The 26,482-nt window shown below is 38.5% G+C and overlaps 1 protein-coding gene across 2 annotated transcripts; it reads left to right on the top strand.

Annotated features, from left to right (window-relative positions):
• The first annotated feature begins 1,552 nt into the window (after nucleotides 1-1,552).
• Nucleotides 1,553-26,440, top strand: cyfip2 (cytoplasmic FMR1 interacting protein 2). 2 transcript variants are annotated; one of them, XM_077578008.1, is made up of 30 exons: nucleotides 1,557-1,756; nucleotides 8,796-8,945; nucleotides 9,029-9,118; nucleotides 10,670-10,747; nucleotides 11,514-11,615; nucleotides 11,795-11,976; nucleotides 12,067-12,163; nucleotides 12,326-12,454; nucleotides 12,970-13,074; nucleotides 13,154-13,242; nucleotides 13,337-13,574; nucleotides 13,824-13,976; nucleotides 14,075-14,214; nucleotides 14,835-14,982; nucleotides 15,933-16,086; nucleotides 16,470-16,626; nucleotides 16,699-16,795; nucleotides 16,868-16,944; nucleotides 17,025-17,133; nucleotides 17,225-17,344; nucleotides 17,431-17,630; nucleotides 17,704-17,791; nucleotides 17,921-18,064; nucleotides 18,805-18,895; nucleotides 20,999-21,129; nucleotides 22,441-22,513; nucleotides 22,605-22,699; nucleotides 22,781-23,019; nucleotides 24,444-24,591; nucleotides 24,706-26,440. In XM_077578008.1, exons 2-30 carry the CDS (start codon nucleotides 8,829-8,831, stop codon nucleotides 24,871-24,873), a joined length of 3,759 nt encoding a protein of 1,252 aa, XP_077434134.1. In that variant the 5' UTR covers nucleotides 1,557-1,756; nucleotides 8,796-8,828; the 3' UTR covers nucleotides 24,874-26,440. The 2 variants fall into 2 exon arrangements, with proteins under 2 accessions (XP_077434135.1, XP_077434134.1); XM_077578009.1 differs by lacking the exons at nucleotides 22,441-22,513; nucleotides 22,605-22,699; nucleotides 22,781-23,019; nucleotides 24,444-24,591; nucleotides 24,706-26,440 and adding an exon at nucleotides 21,380-22,423 and having other exon boundaries at nucleotides 1,553-1,756.
• Nucleotides 26,441-26,482: the final 42 nt, after the last annotated feature.

The following is a 26,482-nucleotide window of genomic DNA, read 5'->3' on the forward strand; positions in this document are numbered from 1 at the left end:
TTTAAGTATGACCTTTAAACTAACATGCATGATGTGTAAGCCAAATGGTCCACCATGCATCTTTTGTAAAAAAAATAATGGAAATGAAAACATTTTGTGACCACTGGTGGAAACTACAAAGTCGAAATACTTCTCACTAAACACAAGTTGATTTTTCTGCTATCTGTTGTACTTTACTGGAGTACGTGTGTTTATTTTTCTGACAACTTTTTACTTTTACTTCTTAAATTTTAAAATATATGTGTACTTTCTACTCCTTTGTCAAACTAGGCAGGTTACTTAAAAAAAAAAAACATCTGGATGACAACAATTATTATTATTATTATTTTTAAATTTAAAGGACATAGAAAGCTTATGATAAAATGTTGATGGTGCAACAAATTCAGAGAAACGAGACATTCTCTATCCATGCTCTTATAAGAGAATTATTCAGTTGTCAGCTAATAGAATGATTTTTGGCAAATGTGTTGTCATGCATCAGCCTGAACACCAAAACATCCTGCATTCTAAAATACCCCCCCAAATCCCAGAAATCCCTGATGGCCACTCCGCCCCTGCACTAAAGCCTCCTAGAGTGACATTTACTTGACCCCTTTTCTTAGCAACAGGAGGGCAACTATCAGGGTTAACTAAATAAAAATAGACAAAACAAATGTCCTGCTCTTTAAAAAAAAAAATAAATAAATAATATATATATATTAAGAGTGTAGACTGGCTGGCCAGGCTAACTCAACTCGATATAGTCTTTTGAACATGATTTAGCTTGCACCTTTTAATTTTCTATTGGTCATTAATTTAGATGACCTAATTGCATGTAGGCTACACATGGTTTTGATTCTTTCATTTTTAATAATGTACAATAGGCTATCTTGACTGTGTGTATAAGGACATTCATTTAATCTGACGTTAAAACCAGTTACGTCCAATTTCTGTTCATATCACAGTTTTACTGCTACAGGCTGATTGTTATAGTTATCAAACGACATTTCATCACATTTTGAAATCAAATTTATTAGCGCAAATCAAATTACAATTATCCGAAGTCCAACGCTTGTAAATGAGTTGAGAGCTTGTATTAAACGACTAAGGCCGTCATTTTGACTTGTGATGTAATTGTCACGTAAAATTGGATACTAAAAAAACATGTTTACTTTTTTGTACATTTCAGAGTCACGTTTTTACATTGAAACAATACTTTTACTATCAGTATGTTTTATAATAATAATAATAATAAATATTATTATTATTATTATCAAACTACTATCTTTCTTCTACACATTTTTGCTCAAGTCCAGAGTCAAGTCATGAGATTCACTGTATGTCGAACACTGCCGTTTCATTTCTACTTCAAAGCGTCAATTACAATATAGAACATTTGATTATCAAAACACTGTACATATTTAACACACGTGTATTAAAACATCGGCAAATGGTGAAAATAAGCGGCATAGGAGATGGCTGGTGGGGCCACGAATCACCGAGAAAAGCCAATCACGTTTGACTCATCATTACCATCCTGATCATGTCGACAGCAGTGTGACTGTCCCTTTAAGAAACTGCACTTGCAGCCATTTTCTGCTCTTTGTGTGGGGTGGATTAGAGCTGGGTAGGCACTGGGGCAAAACTAGAGCATCAGTCGACTCTCAAGACGTGCTAAAGGCGGAGAAGAGGTCGGAACGGCGTCGCAGACCGCGCCACTGTCCGCGCCACTGTCCGCCCGTCATCCCGTATCGTCCGACGGACATGCGATTTGCAGGTATGTGGCTGACTTGGCGATGGATGGAGGCTCGACGATGAACGTGGTCTCGCTGGTGATGTGATGTGAGCTGTGCGGTGATGATGGCTTGAGAGAGAGCGAGAGCTCTCTTTTCCGCTTCACTTGCTGCTTACACTGTGCATCATTCTCGGTATTTATTAGTGCTTATACATAGTACAGCAAAGGTCGTTGGGCGTTGCTGAGAGACAAGTGAGACGAGTGAGACGGTTCTTTTTCCCCACACACGGGATTCCCGTTAGCTTGGAGCGAGCGGCATCGTAGCTGATGATATGGGTGGGGTGAAGGAGAGTGTAGCAAGTGCACCGATGAATGATGGAGGCCAGACGACCCCCCCCCCTTTCAAATGGAGGGTAAACCGCCTGTGTGATATTTAAAAAGAAGCCGGTTGATATGTGATTCCCCATTTTGTGTAAGTAGGTTGAGCGTGGATGCGAGATTGAGCGAGGTGTCAACATTTGAGAGCTGCACTGCTCTCATGATGACACGCCTGCGGGCCTGTGACTGATGCTCAAATGACATTCAGTGCATTCGCCTACTTCTGCTTCACGTCCAAATTAACAATTTGCAATCAACTCACGCGATCGCCATGCAGGCGTGCACCCTGTACCCGTACCCGTGACTTCTGCACGTTTGCAGGCTCGCCGTTTTGTCAATGTGTAATTCACCACCTCACCCAAAGCCGTGATGTCATGATTTGTAGTTCAATGCATGCTTCACAAACCCTTAGACCGAGAATTTTCCTCAAAAGCATCACTCAATAGTTACTATAGGCTACTGTATGATTATTATTTTTCCACTCCCTGGACACTTCATCGGCTACATTGGCATAATCTACTGACACCCAGTGAAAGAGTGGTTTCAAATTTTCTGCTTATACGAACAAATATCAATCTCTGTTTTAATTCATACTGGCAGATACATAATGTTGATTGCTGTTGTAGTGGTTTGCAGTGGCTTTGTTCAATGGGACAACACTGCATTATCTGCTGTGTTTCTACTGTTTTAATTTCTAAAAATCACCATAGAAAATGGTCAGAATAAACTTTATCATCAAACATAAACATCATTAGATGAATCAGACACTGTCCAGTTAACCATGCTTCAAATAGCATGTCTATTGTATATCATAGATCACAAGATCTAGATCAAACTTGGCATGCCATAGGTGTTCCAACACTTTCAATCTAGAGCAAATCCACACATTGATTGTGTTACAAAAATCACACGAAACAAATTTTGTCTTGCATATTAAATTCCATCACAGGAAATTATTGATCAGAATGAAACTGCTAACTATTAAGATGCTAAATTGTAGCAGTTGCAAAAGCATAGTTACCTTACATCACATCTTTATGGTTTGTGTAATGTGATCTCCCTAATGGTGTGGATACATATAATATACTAAACAAGCTATCAGTTTTTTTTTTGACAGAGATAGTCTGATGTCTTATTCTTGAAATTATAGTGATATGCTTCCAGGTCTAATAAGAACAATGCATAATTAATTCAATTCCCAAATGTCCCTCAAACGTGTGCCGCATTTATTATGGATTTAGATGTAACAATCACCATAATGCAACTGGATGTATATTGCACTGTTTTTCAAAATACGAGCCATCCATCGACCATTTTTGATTTATTTTTGCTTTGACTTGTGAGCATAAACTTGAGATGTGAACGCTGTACAGTTGCAGGTGACTCAACTCGCTTCACAACAAGTGTCAGTTTGGCGGATATAATGAGTATTTTTCAAAAAACAGGCATCAAGCTGTTTATTGCCAATCTCAGTTGAAGGTCGTTTAACTAAAGCAAAGAGTGTAGTGCAGTGTGTTTCTGAACACAAATGGTACATTAACACATGAAGACTGACCATATTACAATACTGGCAGACATATTTTCTTTATCCTCTGCGAAGAATGACTATTAGTGTTGTACTGAGAATTGTAGAGAGGAGCTGAGCCTGCAGTGCAGTATATCTCTATATGTCGGTCTTATACTGTTCCAAGACGCATGCACGCACACACACACACACACACACACACACACACACACACACACACACACACACACACCAGAATGAGGAGTACAACTGAAGGGTAATGTGTGACAAAAATGGTAAATTTGGAATGAAAAATGAAATATGGAGTCTATTCTCCTTTGAAGAAGCATACACTTTTTTCAAACATAACTAACCAGATAATTGGAAGCAGAAAAGAGCTGCAGGCAAAAAACTAAAATAGGCAAAACACACAAATTGTTGGTTTTACGCTTATTGTTTTCTGATAGTATTTACTGCCTTACATACTCTAATGAATGTGATTTGTTCCTCCCCCCTGTCCCTTCTCTACTTGTGAAGCTTGGTCATGTGAACTAGGCTTGTTGTTCCACAAACGTGTGGTGTCCATTGTTACTGGCCTAAAATAAAAAACATGTCATTGATGTGGTCAGGTGATACTAGCCAACGTCCGATACTGTAAACTTCACAGACACTGCTGGAACATGTGTATGGAAACGCTCTGGATTGGTTTTGTTTGGTGAGGATGAATCTGTGTAACAAAGGCAACCCCCGGGGCAGGGGATTCCACTGAGTAGTGCGACCCTGGACTTGACACACTTTCAGTCAGTGAGTGTCTCCTCTTGACGAGTGCCTGATAACAGACAATGGCCACAGTTCTATGCAATGATATAAAACAATCTTCCTTTCTAGTAATATTACTTTGTTTGGATCCACACTGTCGTGCATGGTTGAAGTTGTTTCTCTGGGTGTTGCTGTTTTGTTTTCATCACAGGTTCACATACTTCCTCATACTGTACATGTTTACTGGTTGATGCTGTTATGAGGAGAGCTGCCCTAAATTGTAATAGAGTGAACAACGGCGTATTCGCCATGTCATTTATTATTCAATGTACCGTATACAGTAGGGATGTGAATTGCTGAGTACCTGGCGATTCGATTCGTATCACGATTCATAGGTCACGATTCGATTCAATACCGATTAATCCCGATATGAATCTATAAATTGATTATTGCGATTTTTTTAATTTTTTTTTACTCACATTTAGAAAATACAAATTAGACAAACTTGTACATGTACACTGTAAGATTTGTATGAAAATGTATTTATCTGAAAATTCTGGCTTATAACTGAGCTACTGCATTAAACAAACAGGTTGCAGTCTGTTTCATGTTTGAACAGCACTGAAATAAAATATTAAGGCTTAATGTTCAATTAATATAACATTCTTCCATGCTTAATGTGTGAATCCTAATACTAAGTAAGACGTTTTGTTGAATATTTACATTAAAAAAATGATGTTTAAAAATCGATTCGACCGCATATTGAATCGATTCGAGATTTGCGTGCTGTAATATCCCGATATATTGCAGAATCGATTTTTTCGAACACCTCTAGTGTACAGTAGTGCCTGAACCTGTTTGTTGTTTGCCATTCATGCATTCACTTGTTTGTTTGTTTTTCATTGGAAGCTATTGTCAGCTATTTGTGTCAAGGAAGTATGATGAATTGTTCCATCTCGCGAGAGACTAATATTCTTATATGTTATGGTGGAGCTATGTTTAACCTGGGATGTTAGCAGAAGTTACGGTGAGCTTTTGTCGCATTTGCGGAGATGCCAAGTGTTGTGGTTGGGCCGTATCCATGTATTCCGCTGTTACAGGGAAGTATGAAATGTTCTTGAGAAGGCAGGACAACGTGCAGTAGATTAACTTGGAGTTTGCAAGTGAGTCTGCAAGTTGGCTGAAATAAGATTTGGACTTGAACAACCAACCAATTGCGGTAATATTTGTTGACGTCATTGCATCCTCCCTAGTGCACAAAGCTAGCTCTGCAGTGCCACTTTGCAGCTGGACAGCTAGCGTGACGGCTAAACTGCAGCCATTCCTCAAAGTCACGGACCATTGTCTACGTGGTGGCGAACAAGCAACACTTCTGAGTCCCTACAACTGTTAACATGAAAGAGGACAAGTAGTATTTCAGAGGATAAGAAATGCTAAGGCTAAGCTATCCTTAAATTTAGTCATTAAACGCCTAAATAAATTCCACAGTATAATTGTCTTACAAGTCTCACTGGGACCGCATTTGTTAAAATGGAGAGTAAACAACTATAGACAGCAAATTAAAAGGCAGCTTCCTTCCCAATTGGCAAATATACAGTCACACATCATATGTAAATTGAAAGTTGAATAAAATTAAAATAATGATCATCTCTGGCTCCTAAAATATTTAGTTTATCCAACAATAACTGATGGAGTTTCAGGGTTTGTTGCAAAATGTTCAACTGTAAAATAACAATAAAAATAAATCCTCAACAAAATACAAAACAAAGATGACTGGATAATTTTGATCAAATAAAGTTGCCTACAATGCTATTGATGTGTACTGTTTTAATCTTTAGCAAAAATTTAATAATATATAATAGGCCTAGTTCTTAAAAACTCTCATGTGAAGCAGGGGCCCTTTGCTATGTAAATGTTATGCACACATACACGCACACACAAATTGTTGCTCAGTCTAGTATATGGTGGGAAAGTTTGTTCAGCCAACTCCGGCTTTAAAGGCCTTTCCCAAATGTGAATGGGATTGGCGCTCAGCTGCGCTGTTCAAGACTCGTCGCTCGTTCACTATAAGACTATAGAAACCAATGGGGACACTTAAAAGCTTGTGGATTCTTAAACATTTATAGTTGCAATTACTGTTTTATTAATTTTTTTGTGTTTTATATATGTACTATTACTGTATATAATTGTCTTCACATTACGCTGTTATATTGGAAGTACTCCATCTCTGAAAGGTTGAACTTGATTCTGAGTACCAATCAATCAATCAAATGTTTATTTATATAGCACCTTTCATACTTTGAAAGCAACACAAGGTGCTTCACATAAAAAAAAGAAAAAGAAAGAGAACAAACACAACGAAAATCAAAAACACAAACCGATTTCTCCTACCCCCTGTAATATATGGTTCCCTGGAATGCCCCACACAAAGATCATTAATATATGGCTGCATAGGCAACGCTGAGCACAGAGCAAACTGAACTACGAACAAAAACGAATACAAATATAAATGGCCTATAATTTGTGTAAATGAAAATGATGAATGAATAACAGGTCAATACTGTGAAATGTATTTGTAATACCATTGCACAAGTGGGAACTCAAGAGTCAGGGAAGTGTCCCACATAATAGTTTATTGTGGCTCATTTCTTTTTTCCACACTCATCTTCTCGCTTTTGACTGTGCGTATTAAGAAGATTATCGGCCCTGTCAACTTTGTCTGCGCGGTCATATGTAAACACACATTTCCCAGAGACCCATGATGAGCATTAAGAGCTTATACATGTTGGTGATTGTCATGAGAAAAAAAGGACAAGGGCTGAACTTTCTTAAGAGGAGAGAAGCACTACATTCCTAGCAACAATCACGACCAGGGGTGTCAAACATACGGCCCGCGAGCAGGATCAGGCCCGCAAAGGAGTTTAATCTGGCCCGCAAAACGATTTTGTAAAGTAAAAAGAAATTTGTAAAACATATAAATTCGTAATTTCACAAGCAGTCCTCAGATGAGCAATGCAACTTGTACACGAAATCGTCCTGGATGTCATTATCTTACACACAACTTAAAGTTACAGTTTGTTTAAAAAAAAAATAATAATAATAATAACCAATCATAGACCGACATAAACGTGTTAACTACGACACAAATTCAATTACTGGTAACACAAATACGTATGACAAGGATTAACGTCCTTATAACTTAATTTCCTCCATTTGCATTCGTGTTATTTTTTGGAACAATATTATTACAGTGGAGCTCCATAATTTATGGCTGGACCACAAATATTGAAAATCTGTGTATAATTTAGGGCAATTGTTTTTAAGTTATATACCATTATTTTACTGATCAGGCCCAGTTGGTAATATATTTTCCTCTAAGTGGCCTCTGAGCTAATATGAGATTGACAACCCTGATCAAGACGGTAAATTACTGTACATACCGTATATATCGCTTCATGTATGATGCAAATACACGGATAACATAAACATCAACAAACAACATATCATGCAAATACTCAGTTTTTGATGGTCCCATGTCACACTGTTTTCCATATTCCTTATTGGGACTTATCCACATAGATTTTCTTCGACAAACACAAAGTTTACTATTGCTGTGAATGTCTTTATTGAAAAGGGGGAGGGTACAGCTACAGGGGCAACGACATAGACAAAGGGGTTCAAATGAGGAAATGATGTTTGCCTAGGCCAAGTATTATACTTTATTATTCTTACCGGTAGCTTAATTCTAGTGAAATGACATCTACACAGGATTAAAATTCAAATTCTTCAAGTAACGCTCCATTAGGTGGACTGCGTATATAGATGAAGTCCTTTTACTTGCTGTTCCAGGCTGTGAACGCAGCTGAATATTGCTTTGCGCAAATGAAGAAGGGATGGAATGGCTCAAGTGAATGTAAGACTACACGATCAGGATTTTCAGGGTCGATCACAATCACTGATCAGTGAGTTTAAGATGTGCTCATAGTCCGACGGTGCAGCTTTGGTTCGCTTCCCATAATAGCCCTTTGGTCATGGATATAGATGGTAATGAGGTAGTGGAGGCGTATATGTGTTTGTCGATGTGTCTGCTGCTTGCGGTACGTGCACACTAATGCTTATTAATACAAACTAATGCACAAGTACTGCCTCAATGAGTGACAATGTGTTCATGGTCTTCACGAGCGCTCTTTCCACACTCTGGACTCTGCTTCTGTTAGTAGAAGTGGGTTGCCTCGTTCCAGGCCTTAGCTCGGGCTCTGGTTGTCATGGTAACACAAGCCATATTCTGCATTGGCTGGCTGTTGCTTGAGATATTTTGACATAAGTATGTCACAGACACGGCAGACAAAATGCATAATGTCTTTAAGTCTCTCGAGTGCCATCATTCATCTGCGGGTTTTTAAATGGCTATTAATTTCATGTTCTCCTTCCATCTTTCAGACTTGGATGTGGTGTGAGTGAGGCTTTGTAACCATGACGACCCACGTGACCCTTGAAGATGCCCTGTCCAATGTGGACCTGCTGGAGGAGCTGCCCCTCCCAGACCAGCAGCCATGCATTGAACCCCCTCCCTCCTCCATTATGTACCAGGTACTAACCCAGCCTCGCTGCCACCTGTCCAGCTCGTGTCCATATATCTTACTCTGCTCACTGATCTCTCCCTTCTTCTCCAGGCCAATTTTGATACCAACTTTGAAGATAGGAATGCGTTTGTGACTGGCATCGCTCGTTATATTGAGCAAGCTACAGTCCATTCCAGCATGGTGAGGCCTGCGTTCTATTTTCAAACACACATGGTCACACGCTTCAGCCAGACAAAGTTCCTCTCAACCTCTTCCTCCATAAATGATGCTGTGACTAGTGTGACTCGACTTACAAATAGGAGAAGCTGTGCTTTATTCAACTCTTTTTCAACGGGAACTCCCACTTAGGCTGAAGCTAGTCTATTTGAGGATACTAAAGCTAGAGGGGTTGAGAAATGTGTCTCACCTATTTCTGAATGGAGGAAATGTTTCCCTGTTGAAATATTAATAGTGCACATTCATTATGGAACAGGTTACTCGTCTGAGAGGAATGAATGCGCTATGCTGACATTGCAGCTTTAACAAAAGCCTGCACACAGTAAAATATGAAACAAGAAATTGTCGAAATGGTTTGTGCAACTGACAAACTGCAAACAAAACAATTGCTCAAATGTTCATCTAGTTTGAAAAATTACTGTTGTTTCGTCTGATATGTTACATCAGTTTTTTACAGGTATTATATCATGGTATTTTAAGCCCTTCCGCAGTTAACTATAGGCATACAATGATTCAATCTTACCTTTCACACCATGGCAATGTAATTTTTTAATGAAATATTAGGTATTCTGCTGGTTATTTTTCTAACGCTGAAGTAAAACGCCCGGTTCAGTAAAATCACGCCCCTCACAGTGTGGTTGCCGCACCCCTCTTGTCCGAGCCAGCTGCAGCGCGCACCACCGCCCGCAAAACTCTGGAGTGCCGCGTTCAAGCACGAGAGCCCACGCAAGACCGGTCAGCCCTTGCGTCTTCTTTAAATGTGGAAATTGGATGGATGTTCAATTCTTCAATAAACATTTAAAACAAAACATCTCCTTGCCGCAAGAAACCGTAGTAGGGGAGGAGAGGGAGGAAAAAATAAAAATTAAACCCTGAGTGGGACACGGACCAGGGACCTTCTACTTACATGCTAACTACTCCACCGTTCGTTCAGTTAGGTTCAACAGCGCACAACCTTTCTGGGAATTTAAGACGGACAATTGTCATGCACATTGGCATTGCAAATGTGAGGGATAATTGATTGCTTTGAATTCATTTGGACAGAATGTTTACTGATAAAGGCTACTTTTATCGCTATGCCGCGGTCTCAGAGAACGTAAGTGCGTGTTTAGTCCGCATAGGCGTTGCGGGGCTGGGTCCGCACCTAATGACGTCATAGAGTGAGCACCCGCTCATTTTCTTAGGTTGGGAGGGGGCTGGTGCTTGGAGAGCAGAATGACCTAGAATTTCTCATAGAGGGATGAATGCAGAAAAACACCACGTCAATGAAGTTTTTGGTGAGGAAAAAGCATTTTAACTGGGCTAAAAGCTCCAAAAAGTAGATTTTTCACTTCACTGTCCCTTTAAATAGTGTGTCTGGTACTGGTGATACTGTAATGGTAACTTATTATCAATATTAAAGTTTACATTTTTATTTCATTCGTATTATCATAGCGTTTTTTTTTATTGACTGGCATTTCCCCCCCTTTACGAACACTTATTGACAGGGCATGGTTACCTTTTCACTTTGTGCAGAATGAAATGCTGGAAGAAGGACATGAGTATGCTGTGATGCTTTACACTTGGAGAAGCTGCTCTCGAGCTATCCCGCAGGTAACACAAATAAATGTTAATTGGTAGACTCAGACTTTACTATTAATTCACAGTACTTTAAAATCAAATGTAGTAGCTGTTATATTGAATTGAATTGTATTTATTTGAAAAGAGACAATGCACATTAATCAACATTTTACAATGTAAATTGCCCAAGTTAGCAAAGTTAAGCTAATTTTCATCGGCAGTCCCTTAGGCAGATGTAAGAGCCATACTAAAATGAGTCACTGAAACCACACATTAAATTACAAGAATATACAATAATATTACAGAAATACATTTCCTGTTTGGGTGATAGTGCTAAGTGCTAACAAATCTCTCTCACTCAGTGAGAGCAAATTTGGCCCAACTTCAACCACTGTTTGAGTTTTTTGCTGAAGACATTTGTATTTGTCTCCAATTAAAGTTCAGTGGGGAAATCATTCAACAGTTCAGGTCCCTGATAGCAAAAGCTATACTGTTCAAAAACTGTTCTAAACTTTGGGAGCTCACAGTCCTCATATTGTCACGTTGTTCAAACCACAAGTTCCTTTTTCGGTGGGTGGGGGAGCAAACTTCACAAACATCAAGAAAAAAAAGAAAACATACAAAGAAATATAATATAGAAGGTATATTTATAGTATATTGAACCACTGTAATTATCATTCTATAATTTGTTGGTGTGATTTATCCTAAATTGACCCTCAATTTGAATTGCCTTCAATGAATTTCCAGTACAAGTGCCAGAAAGGCAAGATATGTAACGGTGCCCTCCTGTGTTTGTTAGGTGAAATGCAATGAGCAACCCAACAGAGTTGAGATCTACGAGAAAACAGTGGAGGTGTTGGAGCCTGAAGTCACCAAGCTCATGAAGTTTATGTACTTCCAAGTAAGACATTTTAAAGTGATAATTGAGCAGGTATAAGGGAGGGCATGAATGGCTAAAGGATGTACTGTTTGTACATTCATCCACCTATTTTCTTAACCACATGTCCATCTAAAGATATATTTATTGCTTTTCATAACAACAAATAATGATGTGTTATGTCTTTGTTTTGTTTTTTATAGCGAAAAGCTATAGAGCGTTTCTGTAGCGAAGTGAAGCGTCTCTGCCACGCTGAGCGAAGGAAAGATTTTGTTTCTGAGGCCTATCTGCTCACTCTGGGCAAATTTATCAACATGTTTGCTGTACTGGACGAACTGAAAAACATGAAGTGTAGCGTAAAAAATGATCATTCTGCTTACAAAAGGTACTTGCATAAATGCAACCTTTCTCCTTACTGCATTTGCTTTTCCTAAAGGGAAACTTGTTCATGTGTTGGGGATCTTTTTGTATTTAGGGCAGCTCAGTTTCTGAGGAAGATGGCTGATCCTCAGTCCATCCAGGAGTCTCAGAATCTTTCTATGTTCTTAGCCAACCACAACAGGATCACACAGGTTTGTTTATTGTTACCTCCATTGATTATCTCCTCCAAAGTGTGTAATTTACCTGCAAAAAAAAAAAACACATACCAAAATTATTTTATGTTTACTTGCTGGTGTCATATATAATATTATATTTGAATACGATCTCTTTCGCCTGTTGTTGTGTGTTTGTAGTGCCTGCACCAACAGCTGGAAGTGATTCCAGGTTATGAGGAACTTTTGGCAGATATTGTCAACATCTGCGTAGATTATTATGAGAACAAGATGTATTTGACTCCAAGTGAGAAACACATGCTTCTCAAGGTACACACATTTAATGCTTTCTTACTGGCTCTTACACTGTAGTCATTAACTCATTCACTCCCAGCCATTTTCACTGAAGCAAACCACTTTACTGTTTTACTGGATTTTGACTGATTTTGCAAGGGCCACAGAATATTTTGTTCTATTGCTATAAAAACATGGACCGTACCGAAAGAAAGATTAGAGTCTCTACTTTCATCAGGAAAAAAAGTACATTTGTATCTGTTTCCGTTTTGCAGCAATTTAGCATTAGAATATAGCTGCGTTTCATCATTATTCACAAACCTGTTGAAAACACCGGGACAAAGAGCTTGTTGCAACATGGCCCTGGCTGGATCTCTTATGCTCTGCTGCCATCTGCTGGACGTTTTTTTGTAATAACTACCATTGCAAAATGTATAAATACGTTTTTGGGAGTGAAGGACAAAGTATTAAACTATTTTGACGTTTTGGGGTTTTAATGAGTTAAAGTGTGTTTTTTCCCCCATATTAAAACATGTTCGTCCATGTGTTAGGTGATGGGTTTTGGTTTGTACCTGATGGATGGGAATGTGAGCAATATCTACAAACTAGATGCCAAAAAAAGGATAAACCTCAGCAAGATTGACAAGTTCTTCAAAGTAAGGCTTTGACCTTTTCAATATATCTTTATCCAAAATCAAACAAATCAGAGGACATTTTCTTTCTTGTGCTTTTAAGCTTCAAGTAGTGCCACTATTCGGAGACATGCAGATAGAGTTGTCCCGCTACATTGAGACAAGTGCTCACTACGAGGAAAACAAGTCCAAGTAAGAAACTCATTAATATACACACTTTGAGATTAACAGCTTCTCATCCTTTTTGATCTATTTGAACCCTCCTTTGTCTCCCCTGTGCACACAGGTGGACGTGCACCCAGAGCAGCATTTCACCACAGTACAACCTGTGTGAGCAGATGGTGCAGATCAGAGAGGACCACATCCGCTTCATCTCTGAGCTGGCGCGCTATAGCAACAGTGAAGTGGTGACGGGCTCGGGCCTGGACAGCCAAAAATCAGATGAGGAATACAGAGAGCTTTTTGACCTTTCACTGAGGGGTCTGCAGTTGTTGTCCAAGTGGAGTACACATGTCATGGAAGTTGTGAGTAGTGCTTGTTACATTCTACACTACTGAAAACTATGTTCATAATTATAAGAATATTAATGAAAACAAACCCATTTAAATTGAGCATCATTATTTTTGTAAAGGCGTATTTTTAAAAACCTCTATTATAGTTCATTAGATTGTGTAGTTGTACCTAATGTGTGGAAAATCACTGGTGAGTGTACAGTATGTGTGCGTATTCTTAAAGGCACCATCAAATTAATCAAACCTTTCTGGCTCTTTCAGTACTCATGGAAGCTGGTCCATCCCACAGATAAATTTTGTAATAAGGATTGTCCGGGCACAGCAGAGGAATATGAACGAGCCACACGTTATAATTACACCAGCGAGGAGAAGTTTGCTCTGGTGGAAGTGATTGCCATGATTAAAGGGCTTCAAGTACAAAAGCCATTTTGTTATCTTTTAAAATTGTTCTTCCTAAAACGAGCGCGATGCTCAGCATTCAGTAATCATTCCGATGTCGTTGTGCCTATCAGGTACTGATGGGCCGAATGGAGTCCGTGTTTAATCAGGCTATCAGGAATACCATCTACGCAGCACTGCAGGACTTTGCCCAGATGACCCTCAGGGAGCCTCTGCGCCAGGCTGTACGCAAAAAGAAGAACGTCCTCATTAGGTACATACAGTACCGATACAGTGATAATTTTGTCGATTAAACTTTTTTGTCATATTTTTCGCCACCCAAAATATTTTTCAGATGAAAATCAAACAAAAACTAAAATAAAGAGACGATAACTAAAATTGACTGACAATTTCGTCAATGACTAAAACGAAAATGAAAAAACCACAGTGCCGAAAATTCTAATCAGAAGGAATGATACGCGGGTGGGAGAAAAAAGAACCACTTCGAAAGTGTTCAGTGTTTACTGCACTTTATTTAATGTTCAAGCATGTTTACATTCATTGTGCAGCTGTAAGAATTAAACTCATGCAATTATGCCTTTTTTTATTATTTAGGTGAAAACTAAGTTAAAAGAACGGCATATTATTTTCAGTTCAACATGTTTCATTGAAACAATTAATAAAGACACCATTGTATTAAATGTGTCTTTCAATCAGATTACTAAATTATGACTAAAACTTTAATTAATTTTACTCAAAAGACTATATCTAAAACTAAATTAAAATGTCATGTCAAAATTAACACTGTACAGCTCATTTGATCTAAAGTAAAACCCACATATGTAATGTTGTGTTGTGTATGTGGCTCTGTCATCGCATTTTCTTTTTCTGCAGTGTTCTCCAAGCCATTCGAAAAACCGTTTGTGACTGGGAGGGGGCGAGGGAACCTCCAAATGATCCGTGTCTGAGGGGAGAGAAGGACCCCAAAGGTGGTTTTGATATCAAGGTGCCCCGGAGAGCTGTGGGGCCTTCTAGCACACAAGTAAGTTTCACTGAAGTTATTGTTATCAAAGGGGACGGTCATGATAACACAAAAGTGCAATGAGTGAAAATGTTTTGTACCGTAATTCCTCTCAAAGTCTGTTTGATTGCAACTTACCAGCCACTTCTTTAGTTGCATCAGTACTAGGGATGCACGGTAATATCGGTGGCCGATTATAATCGGCACTTATTGGCCAATTTGACATCAAACAGATAAACCAGAAAATAAAGAAATCAACTGATAATTAACGGCAATTATCAACCAGTTTGACGTCAAACAGATAAACCAGAAAATAAAGAAATCAGCTGATAATTATCGGCAATTATCAGCCAGTTTGACATCATACAGATAAACCAGATGATAAAGAAATTCGCCGATAATATTAGACATGCCACATTGGTCCATCTGTTGTGCTTGTGGCTCAAGTTGTGCCAAACTCCACAACCCCTCCCCTCTCCTATAGTAGTGTTGCATATTTGTGACGTCATAAAATGCACGACCTCGTGTTCACAGACGATGCATCATGGCGACATAGCAGTCGCCAGTGTGGGCTTTCTTTACTGTGTCTGCCCAAAATGTTTGCAGTTTTTTAATTGCATTTTTAAAACATAACTGTTTTGTTTTGGCAAACTCAAAATGAGTTACTGGTTGTTTTTGAAGTAGAGATATCAATACAATTCAGCTTCATGGTACTTTACACAATGTTGCAATGTATTTGTACATGTTAGACTTATAGTAGGACTCGAAAGTATATTTGTATTCAAGTTAATTTTGCAAACAATTATTGGCTTACTTATCGGTTATTGGCATATGAGTAGAAACCTGAACTCTAACAGTTGTATTGACTATAGTATAGAATTACTATAGAGTTGCTCTTGTATTCAGTCTCATTAAACTGTCTAGTGTGTAGTTCCATTCTTCTTCATGGTCCCTCTTTGTGTTCCCTGCAGCTGTACATGGTGCGCACTATGTTGGAGTCATTGATTGCAGACAAGAGTGGCTCTAAAAAGACCCTGCGCAGCAGTCTGGATGGACCCATTGTGGTGGCCATAGAAGATTTCCACAAACAATCCTTCTTCTTCACACATCTGCTCAATTTCAGCGGTGAGGATAACCTTCCTACACAGATGGTGAATTACCTTGACGACTAAAAGCAGATGGGGTCCTTGTTCTTGATTCATTGATTAGTCAATCAGTGGCTGATAATGGCCTCCTTCTTTAACCCCAATGAACAACTTAAGGATGAGCTCGACCTGGGATTGAAATTCCCACAGACAGGTTGCAAAATTGTTGCACAAAGTCTTCCTAGAAGAGTGGAAGTTGTTCTAACACAAGCTTTTTTCTTTAATTTCATGTTCCTTTTGGTGTAATGTCTTTGTGTTTCAAAACTTTTGTCTCCAAAGCTAATACTTTTAAACAATATGAGAACTATAAAAATTGACTATTGTATGAATCTGTATTTATTTGCTCAACCTCCCTTTGTTCAGAGGCCCTGCAGCATTGTTGTGACCTGTCCCAGCTCTGGTTTAGAGAGTTCTTCCTTGAGTTGACCATGGGTCGCAGAATACAGTTCCCTATTGAGATGTCCATGCCGTGGATTCTCACCGACCACATCCTGGAGACCAAGGAGCCATCAATGATGGAGTGGGTCCCATTTCTTTAACAAGTCAGATTGAACAACATAGTTTGTATTTAGTGTTTTCCTTGTTTGCCTAGGTATGTGCTATATCCACTTGATTTGTACAACGACAGCGGCTATTATGCTCTCACTAAGTTCAAGAAGCAGTTCCTTTATGATGAAATTGAGGCTGAGGTAATAAAATTAATTTAAATTAAAATTATTTTGTGTCATTTTCTTGAAATAAAAGTTTTTGCTCCTTTACAGGTAAACCTTTGCTTTGATCAGTTTGTCTACAAGTTGGCTGATCAGATATTTGCCTACTATAAAGCAATGGCTGGAAGGTAGGAAATGTGAATTGGTCTCATTAAGTTTGATGTGTTTGACACAATATCATGCACCCACGGAAAAATTTGTTCCACAGTGTCCTGCTTGATAAGCGCTTCCGTGCAGAGTGTAAAAACTATGGGGTGATTATACCATACCCACCTTCAAACCGCTATGAGACGTTGCTTAAACAGAGACATGTGCAGGTACTGAAAACAACTCTAGTACTGTATATAAGTCTGCAGTTCAGTGCAGTTTTTTTAAATTTATATGCTCGATTCACTCTGTGTGCGACAGCTTCTGGGTCGCTCCATTGACCTGAATCGTCTCATCACCCAAAGGATCTCTGCTGCCATGTATAAATCTCTGGACCATGCCATCAGCCGCTTTGAAAGCGAGGATCTGACATCTATTGTGGTAAAGATCGCAAACGGCGGCCCAATGAAATAGTGCAGCTTTCAATTCAGATTATAAATGCAACACTTTGTATCACTCTTGGTCAGGAGTTGGAGTGGCTTCTGGAGATCAACAGACTCACCCACCGGCTTCTGTCCAAGCACATGACCTTGGACAGCTTTGATGCCATGTTCCGTGAGGCCAATCACAACGTGTCAGCTCCCTATGGCCGAATTACGCTTCATGTCTTTTGGGAGCTCAATTTCGATTTCCTCCCTAATTATTGCTACAATGGATCCACGAACCGGTATGTCCGTGCTTGCAGGGACACCTTTTTTAAACGGTGACTTGTTTAACTGTTTGAAATGTTTTATTTTCAGATTTGTACGCACAGCCATTCCCTTCACCCAGGAGCCTCAGAGAGACAAGCCAGCCAACGTACAGCCTTACTACCTGTATGGGTCCAAGGTGTGCTCTTGTCATGCACATATTTCATTTAAATTTCAAAAAGATTGCTTAGCTACTTAGGTTGAAATGGACTGTATGGAATTTGATGACTGACATTGATTCTTTCTTTGTCTCCTCTTATTCTCCTAGCCTCTGAACATTGCCTACTCTCACATCTATAGCTCCTACAGGAATTTTGTTGGCCCGCCTCACTTCAAGACCATTTGTCGTCTTCTTGGTTACCAAGGCATTGCTGTTGTGATGGAGGAGCTGCTAAAGATTGTCAAGAGCTTGGTATTCATCATCGTTTTCTGCTTAACCTTCCTGAACATCAATCAACCAATCTTTATTTATATAGCACTTTTCATACAAAAATTGCAACTCAAAGTGCTTTACATAGTTTAAAAACAAATCCCCAGCCCACCGCCCCCCACAAACCGACCCACAAAAAAAAGTACATTAACAGACATTCAAAACAAAAGTAAAATGGCTGATCTAAGGCCCCTAAGGCTTAGCACAGGGCAACCTGGTGACGAAAATGCGTTCTCAGGGAGCCGTCTACGCCAGGAGAGGGCCAGAAGCCGCGGCCGCAGGCCCAACCCCAGCTCCTGCCCCAGAGGGCTCCCTCTGAGGAAACTCTGGAAGAGTAAAATTACAAGACTATAATAATTTTTAAGAAGATAAGACAGAGCTAAAACTATAAATAAGAAATTATTAAAAGAATAATAAGAAGAGAGGAATAATAATATAATAAGCTAAATGTTCAAAACATAAATAATAGACCCAAAAATTTAAAAACAGAATACCCAAGATTTAATTTAACATAAAATAAAAGCTAAGATAAGTAAAAATAAGTACTTAAAATAGATCCTAGGTAAAAGCTACATTAAAAACGTATGTCTTGAACCTGCTCTTTGAAAACATGAACATTCTCTGCAGCTCTGAGATTCTCCGGCAAGCTATTCCACAACATGGAACACCTTTTTTTATGGATTCTAAACATGACTTTGTTGTTCATCTTTCTGTCCTTTCAGTTGCAGGGCACCATTTTGCAGTATGTAAAAACACTCATCGAAGTCATGCCCAAAATTTGCCGCTTACCCCGCCATGAATATGGCTCCCCAGGTGAGTGTTTGTTCTCTCTGTCTGCTCTCTTTAAGAAAAAATAAAAAATCTTAATTGTATTTTTGTATAGAAAACTTGTATCAAATGATACAGTGGAACCTCCAAAGTTGTACAACCAAAAAATGATGCACCAAAAGTCAAACATAGACTTTGAAGACTTTGAACTAGGATAATTAGGCTTCAGTCTTATTTGAATGATGAGAAGTTAAAGGATGAAGTTCAGAAGTGCGTTTTTTGCCAGTGATGGCAAAGAGGTAGTGCTTAATATTAATAGCAGACTTAAATGGAAATGGAATTTGTGACATAGGAATGTGGGTTCTCAGTAGAATTTGACCAATTGTCAATGACATGCACATTTAAGCAACAAATCAAGCAGATTAAATAAAATAAAAATAATAATTACAGAAAATTCATACAGTATATATATATATATATATATATATATATATATATATATATATATATATATATATATATATATATATTTTTTTTTTTTTTTGAATTAACTGTTACCTTAATTCCAGGATTACCTGTAAAATGCCACTAGGGGCTCCATTTACGTACCCAGTGCAAATCTAGAGTGAGGTGCGGTCTAATCTGCATTGAGGCAGACTGGATTTGGGATATTTTTGCAGTTTCATGCAGCTTGGTGCAGGTAAAAAAAAACTAATTTTTGTGCCATTGTGTGTGTGTATAACACAGTTGACTTGAGTCACTGTTAAGCAAAGTGAGAGAGAGGGACAGCACATGACATGACGGAATAGAAACTGATTTGCTGGAGTCCATGCGTGAGGTTGGAACGCACTATGAGGAACTGGAAGCAGACTTCCATGTGGGTGTTATAAAGCTCGTTGATCGTTCTGGTATTTTGTATTTTTATTTTTTATTTTTTTGTGGGGAATTCTTTGTGGAAAATGCATTTTGGAGTCTTATCAGCTTTTTTTTTTTCAATTGGGGTTTTAAAAAAAAGTGTTCCCCCAATGCCCATTCCGATCCCAATTTTTTTTTGAATATATTATGAGACGTGGGCACCTCCATCTTTCCATCAGTCCGTTGTAGCGCGTGAAGGTTTGGCCCAGCCAAGGATGGGTGCTACTGGATAGCCAAGCTGGGAGCCAAAATGGGCTGATTGTCCACTTGTACTCACTTTATTAAAAGACAAAAAAAAGATATTTCTCAGCGTTGTCACGATAAAACAAAAATACCCTGACAAAATGAAGGGGCGCAACTACGGATTGTTACACCGTTGTTGACGGGCTGCCCACCTTTTTGGCGATGTGTCCGCTTTTTCGGCAAATACTTTATGACGTGAAGCCTCGAAAAAATGCACAGAATGAGAAGGACCGTCTGTACTGACCCGGCTCGACGGACAAAAACCTGCTTCAGTCTGCGCTCGGTTTATGTATTTTTTCGAGTCCTGCAATAGAAAGCATTTGTCAAAAAAGGAGGCACTTCTCCAAATAGGTGGGCATCTGTCAACGGCGGGCCTATGAAGAAATGGAAGTGCCCATCTCTGTCAATTATACGTGAATTTTGGCAATTTGTGTTATGGCCCCGTTCCCTGACCCAACCGTAGTCTAAATAATCCTTGACAATAAACATTTACTGATGTAGGAGGCTGAATCCTATGAAAGCATGTTTTGCAGATGAAATAATTTTAGCACTAGAAGTTATAGGCATTTAAAACATAATAGGTGTGCCACTTTCCATCCTATTCGGGATGTCCTTCTTCCAAACTGACTAGACATGCAACTTCAGATTAGACATTTGGCAGATGGGATATCCCTATGAGAAGGGTTTAGTAATCCTTAGAGTCCCGATGTTCTGTAGCACAAGTTCTGACCCGACTTCTGTCTTGAAATCTTACCACCATCACTTATCCTCTCATCCCCTGCTACAAGGGCCTGTTGCTTGGGCACAATGTGGGTCAACCAACCCTCTGACATCACTTTCGTTCATCCCAGTAGTCTGAGAGTATTAGTAAAATGGTGTAGTTCACCATACCAAACAACTCTTTTGTTTAACAGTGTGGGTGATTTTTTTTTTGTATTATCTATCATATATAGAAAATACAGCAATATTCCAATTCTCCTTTTATTGCAGGTATCTTGGAGTTCTTCCACCACCAGCTCAAGGATATTATTGAATACGCTGAGCTCAAGACAGATGTCTTCCAGAGTTTAAGGGAGGTGGGGAACGCCATCCTCTTCTGCCTGCTCATCGAGCAAGCTCTGGTAAGACCACTACTCTGCTGCTGACATGACAGTTAGAGCTGGTATAATAAGACCCACCAGCCTGGGCTGCGAATGTGTTGTGTAGTTCTGTAGTCTGGGAGCCTGAAGTTTTCTGCCCGATTTAAGATGTTGGTTTTCTCTAAATCAGCTATCACAGTTAGAGGCTTTCAGGCCCCAGTCTGAGTGCTACAGTAAGTTTAATCTTGAAACTCTCATTCTATTTTTCATTACACGCTGGCATCAACCACAGGTGGTAAGGATATGGGTTTTGTTCATTGCTATCTAAATAACAGAGATGATTTCTTTCTTTCTTTCTTTCTTTCTTTCTGTTTCTCTCATTTTGGTTGGGCTTGCTGTGTTTCGTTTCTCTTTCTATTGCTGTGTTTGCATGACACAGTTTTATATCTCATCAGGCCTAGAAAAACATGTGGCATTAATATATAACATATCTAAAGAAAGACAATAAATAAAACAATAACAAGGTGCATTGTAAGAATCCTAATGTGCATAGAGGAATCTGTACCACATTTTTGGACGTTTGCTATTGCTGTCAGGTGCTTCCATACATTTATTCTGATTCTATGTGCATGTTTCCTGTTTGCATAACACGTCTCCGCTTTCCTTCAAATACTAACCTTTTTAAATATAGGACATATGTGCATGTATTAATTTCAACATACATGCTTGCGTCCTGCTTTCATTATTGTTTGGCTCTCTCTTCCTGTCATGAATGCACAGACTAGGAAATTATTTCACATTCTGCTTCGTTTTAGCTTGTGTGTTTTTAACAAATGCCATCACATTCTTCAAAGAACAATAACAGTTGATCATAAAACATGTATAAATTTCATCACAACCCTTACATTTCCTGAAAATCAGTTCTATTATTCCAACTTTTTAGAAGCAGTTTTGGAAAGACCGTTCTTACTGTGTCCAAGTGCACGATACAATGGTCCATAACGCCCTTTGTGATGGAAGAACCTGAGATCCCTGACCTTAACCCCATCAAATACTTCTTAGGATAAATGAGAACCCAGCTTATGTGCCAGGCCTTCTTAGTTCCATATTCTTTTATTTTCACTGCTAACTCGACAGTGATTCTGACACTCGCAGAAGGCTCCTTTACAAATGTTCTTATAGTCTTACTGCCAAAAAAATACACATCACAGATATTAGATTTCTTAGATGTAGACATTTAATTGACACATCTTATACAGACTCACTTCATGGCTTACCTGCATGCTCTGGATTTTTTGTTAAGCATCAAAGTGCATTAAAATTATTTTATCTTGTATACTTTTTTAATATTAGTCACAGGAGGAAGTATGTGACCTTCTTCATGCTGCCCCCTTCCAAAACATTCTGCCGAGAGTATACATCAAAGGTATATTTGGTTTGAAATTATTCCAATTCAATGGGAGGGTGGGTGTTTATTTTTTAATGACATTGAAAAATATTGTTTATGTGATGTGTAGAGGGAGAACGTCTTGAAGTGAGGATGAAAAGGCTGGAAGCTAAGTATGCCCCTCTCCACCTTGTGCCTCTGATTGAGAGGCTGGGAACCCCTCAGGTATTTGAGCGCCCATAAAGTATGAACATTTTATATATGTGAAGTTTAATGTCTTATTTAATTGTTTTGTCTTTCTGGTAGCAAATTGCAATTGCACGTGAGGGAGATTTGCTGACAAAAGAGCGCCTGTGCTGCGGCCTTTCTATGTTTGAGGTCATCCTGACGCGCATCCGCAGCTTCTTGCAAGACGGGGTGTGGCGCGGGCCTCCTCCCACCAATGGTGTCATGCATGTCGATGAGTGCATGGAGTTCCACCGCCTCTGGAGTGCAATGCAGTTTGTGTATTGCATTCCGGTGGGCACTCATGAGTTCACAGCAGAGTGAGTGACACCAGATTTATGTTTGACGATTTGTAAAACAGACACAGGTGAATACAGAGCACATGCTAGGCATCTCAGGTTTAAGTGAGTCATGGCTCACAGTTCACTGTTCATGTGTTAGCTAACAGAACTGTGCAAAAACTACAAAACCGATTTCAATGAAGCTTCATGCAAGCAGGGCACATGCAGAGGAGAGGTACTTAGAACCAAAATGTAATCCATATTTGTAGTTACTATTGTTTGAAATTACTTTGTTTGGCAGTTGTAATGGTCACACTATTTACATTATGATTCTTTTTAATTACTTTTACCAAAATAACTTTTTAATACACAAGTGGCATCTAGCAAGACAATGCCCAAAAAGTTGTTCCAAATGATAATAAACAAAAATAAATAAATTGGCTCACTGACACAGTTATACTTTTTTGCAAACATTAGCAATTGGTTTCTCGAGCAACAAATTAAATGAATAATTCTAGGGACGGACAAGTACCGATACCACGTATTGGTATCGAGGCAATACCCGGCCTTATTTCAAGGTATCAGTATTGGTCACTCTCTTTTAGCCATTTTACGATCAGGAACTAGAAATCAGAAATGATTTCATGCAATTTTAAGGAAAATGCTATATTTGGGAAATATAACTCTTTATTTAAAATTAGATATAATTGTTTCTTTTTGGAAATGTTATGTATCAAAGGTACTTGTGGTATCGGTACTTGGTTTCGGTAACGGTGACGACTCAAGAGTTGAGCACTCATACTGGTATCGGTTTGAAAAAGTTGTATCAAACTTCTCTAAATAATTTGGTTCCTTAAAAAAATGCTATAAATCTTTATTTTGACCATGGTTCCAAAAAACTTATTTTCATTAAATGATCTTAATTGTACTGATTTAACATCTGTGCCGAAGTAAAGACAAAGTAATCTAACATTTAATCGCCTGAAATTAGGTGCTGTACATTGACATTTGAGTGGCATTATGACCAATAATGATGTAAAGGTATAAAAACTGACATGTTTTATCCAATGATGCACCAATAGTGACTAGCCAGCCAATGATGGTGCAGTCGGATATGTCCAAAAGTAGGATTTAAACAGAAATCTATGTGGCAGCAAGAGGACTAATATGTGCCGAGTTAATTAAATCATGATGACTTAAAAATTCCAGCGGGACACTTTGTATAGATCCAAACAGCTGATGTGTCTGGAGACAAAACTCTAGCACTGGTTGTCTGGTTACCACGAGGTAAAAATACTTGTAACAAGTACTATTTGTGAGATTGTAGCAGTAGTGCCTTACATTACTGCCCTAACTTACCTATAGCAATTATAATTTTGTTGCTTTTGTAATACAGTACTTTACTCCCAATACACACAGTTGCAATAAAGCATGATCATTGATTTGTGCGCTTTGACCTTTAGGCAGTGCTTTGGGGATGGTCTGAACTGGGCTGGCTGTGCTGTCATTGTTCTGTTGGGACAGCAGCGCCGTTTTGATCTTTTTGACTTCTGCTACCACCTGCTTAAAGTCCAAAGACAAGATGGCAAGGATGAGATCATCAAAAATGTGGTGGGTATACTGTAACTGTAGCAGAAATGAAGTACCAAACATGCTTTCGGCATTGGATATTATCCTGTTGTTGAATAACTGCAATTCACATGTTCACTAATGTCTTTTTCACAGCCACTAAAGAAGATGGCAGACCGCATCCGGAAGTACCAGATCCTTAACAATGAAATCTTTGCTATTCTAAACAAGTATATGAAGGCCGTGGAGACAGACAGTTCCACAGTGGAGCATGTTCGCTGTTTCCAGCCTCCTATACACCAATCCCTGGCCACAACGTGTTGAAAACAGATACACGCGTACAGCACACATTGAAACACACACAATCCTCATGGGTGTGATGCTAATTCTTGCCAATTTCTGGTCTCTTACGCTTGTTAGTTACTTTAACTCTTCCTCTCACTGGCTAAAGAAATTTAAAGATGAATCATCTCGAACTGTTACCCTCCTTGAAATTTCTAAGAATGCTCTGCAACAGTGGAGTCAGCGAGACCAGAGGTGGAAGTATATCGTTACATCTTATTTTATTTATTTTAATATACACATGACTTGCAGTCAGACTCATGCATGCCCTTTTTTATTCTTTCACACCTGCACACCAGATTGAATTACATAAAATAAGCATATGACAAAATGTGAGCCCCAGCATAAAGTAAACCCAATTCCTTACTAATTAAATCGATGCTAATTATTCAGGTTGAAAAAAAAATCTCAGAAAAAAACAGGCCGTCCTACAGATGCGATCGCCTCACATCTGCTTACCAGAATGTCCTTTTTTCTCATTTGTGTAATAATCTGGTGTGCCTATGATAGACCTTCTGTCTATCTTTATATATTCAATGATTTATTCAATGATTTTTGTTTATTCCATCGACTAACTTTCAAAGGAATAATGTGACCTGGTTGCTTTCATTTAAAAAAAAAAATTGATCTCACCTCCTCCAAACCCATCTGATTATCTTGACACATTTTTATTCAGCGCAAGTTTCAATGTAAATTTCACAGTTTAAGTGAAGTGTTGGGTGTCGTAATTGTTCTTGTTTTACTATGAATATTTTTATTTACACATCCTTGGTATACTTGTCTGCTACTGACTGGAAACCTTGTTTAATTTTTCTTTATTTTGCCTGTTGGAAAGATTTTATATACTGTTAATGAATACAGTAATGATATTCCTTATTTAGAAGATAACACAATTGATTGGTGAACATGTTTTACTTTTACCAGAATTTTAAACAAGGTGAGTAAATACCTCTGGGTGTATGATGACATTGCTGTACTAGATTAACCTGTTTGGAGTGTGTGCGGGTGATGCTGGTCCAATAGATGTGTGGAAGAAAAACATGATACACAAATTTGAATATAATTAATTGAGCATTTCTTGAATATAGTCAGTATTAATTATTGTTGGACTTTTGCTTTAGCTTTAGCAGTGCTATCAAGATATGCTAAATTCCGCCCCTATTTTTTCACAAGGATAACAAATGACTTATAGTCAGCAGTAACACCCAACCTGTGATCTTTTTCTGCAAATTTTTTAATTAAGAAATGTTCTTTTATAACTATCTTTTTATTATATTTATTCAACTTTGATCTATTGTTCATTTACAGGTTAATCTAGTAAAAACAAAGGCAAGGCACAAATGTATCATTGCGAAACCTTAGCATGGAAGTGTAATTTATTGTCATCGATGGCTCCATTTGTGACATGAGGCTTTGTTTATGTAATTGTACAAGTGACCATGTTTTGAAGTATTGAAAATGGAGAAAAGATTATAAACTGTACAACAACGGTCCTGCATAGGATTAGAAATTATGTTGTATTTCCATGAAATAAAACATGTTTAACTGATGCGAAGTTTCATGTTACTTTTTTTAAATTTTATTTTAATTT

This window comes from Vanacampus margaritifer, chromosome 10, assembly GCF_051991255.1.
Source record: "Vanacampus margaritifer isolate UIUO_Vmar chromosome 10, RoL_Vmar_1.0, whole genome shotgun sequence".
NCBI classification, from domain to species: Eukaryota; Metazoa; Chordata; class Actinopteri; order Syngnathiformes; family Syngnathidae; genus Vanacampus; species Vanacampus margaritifer.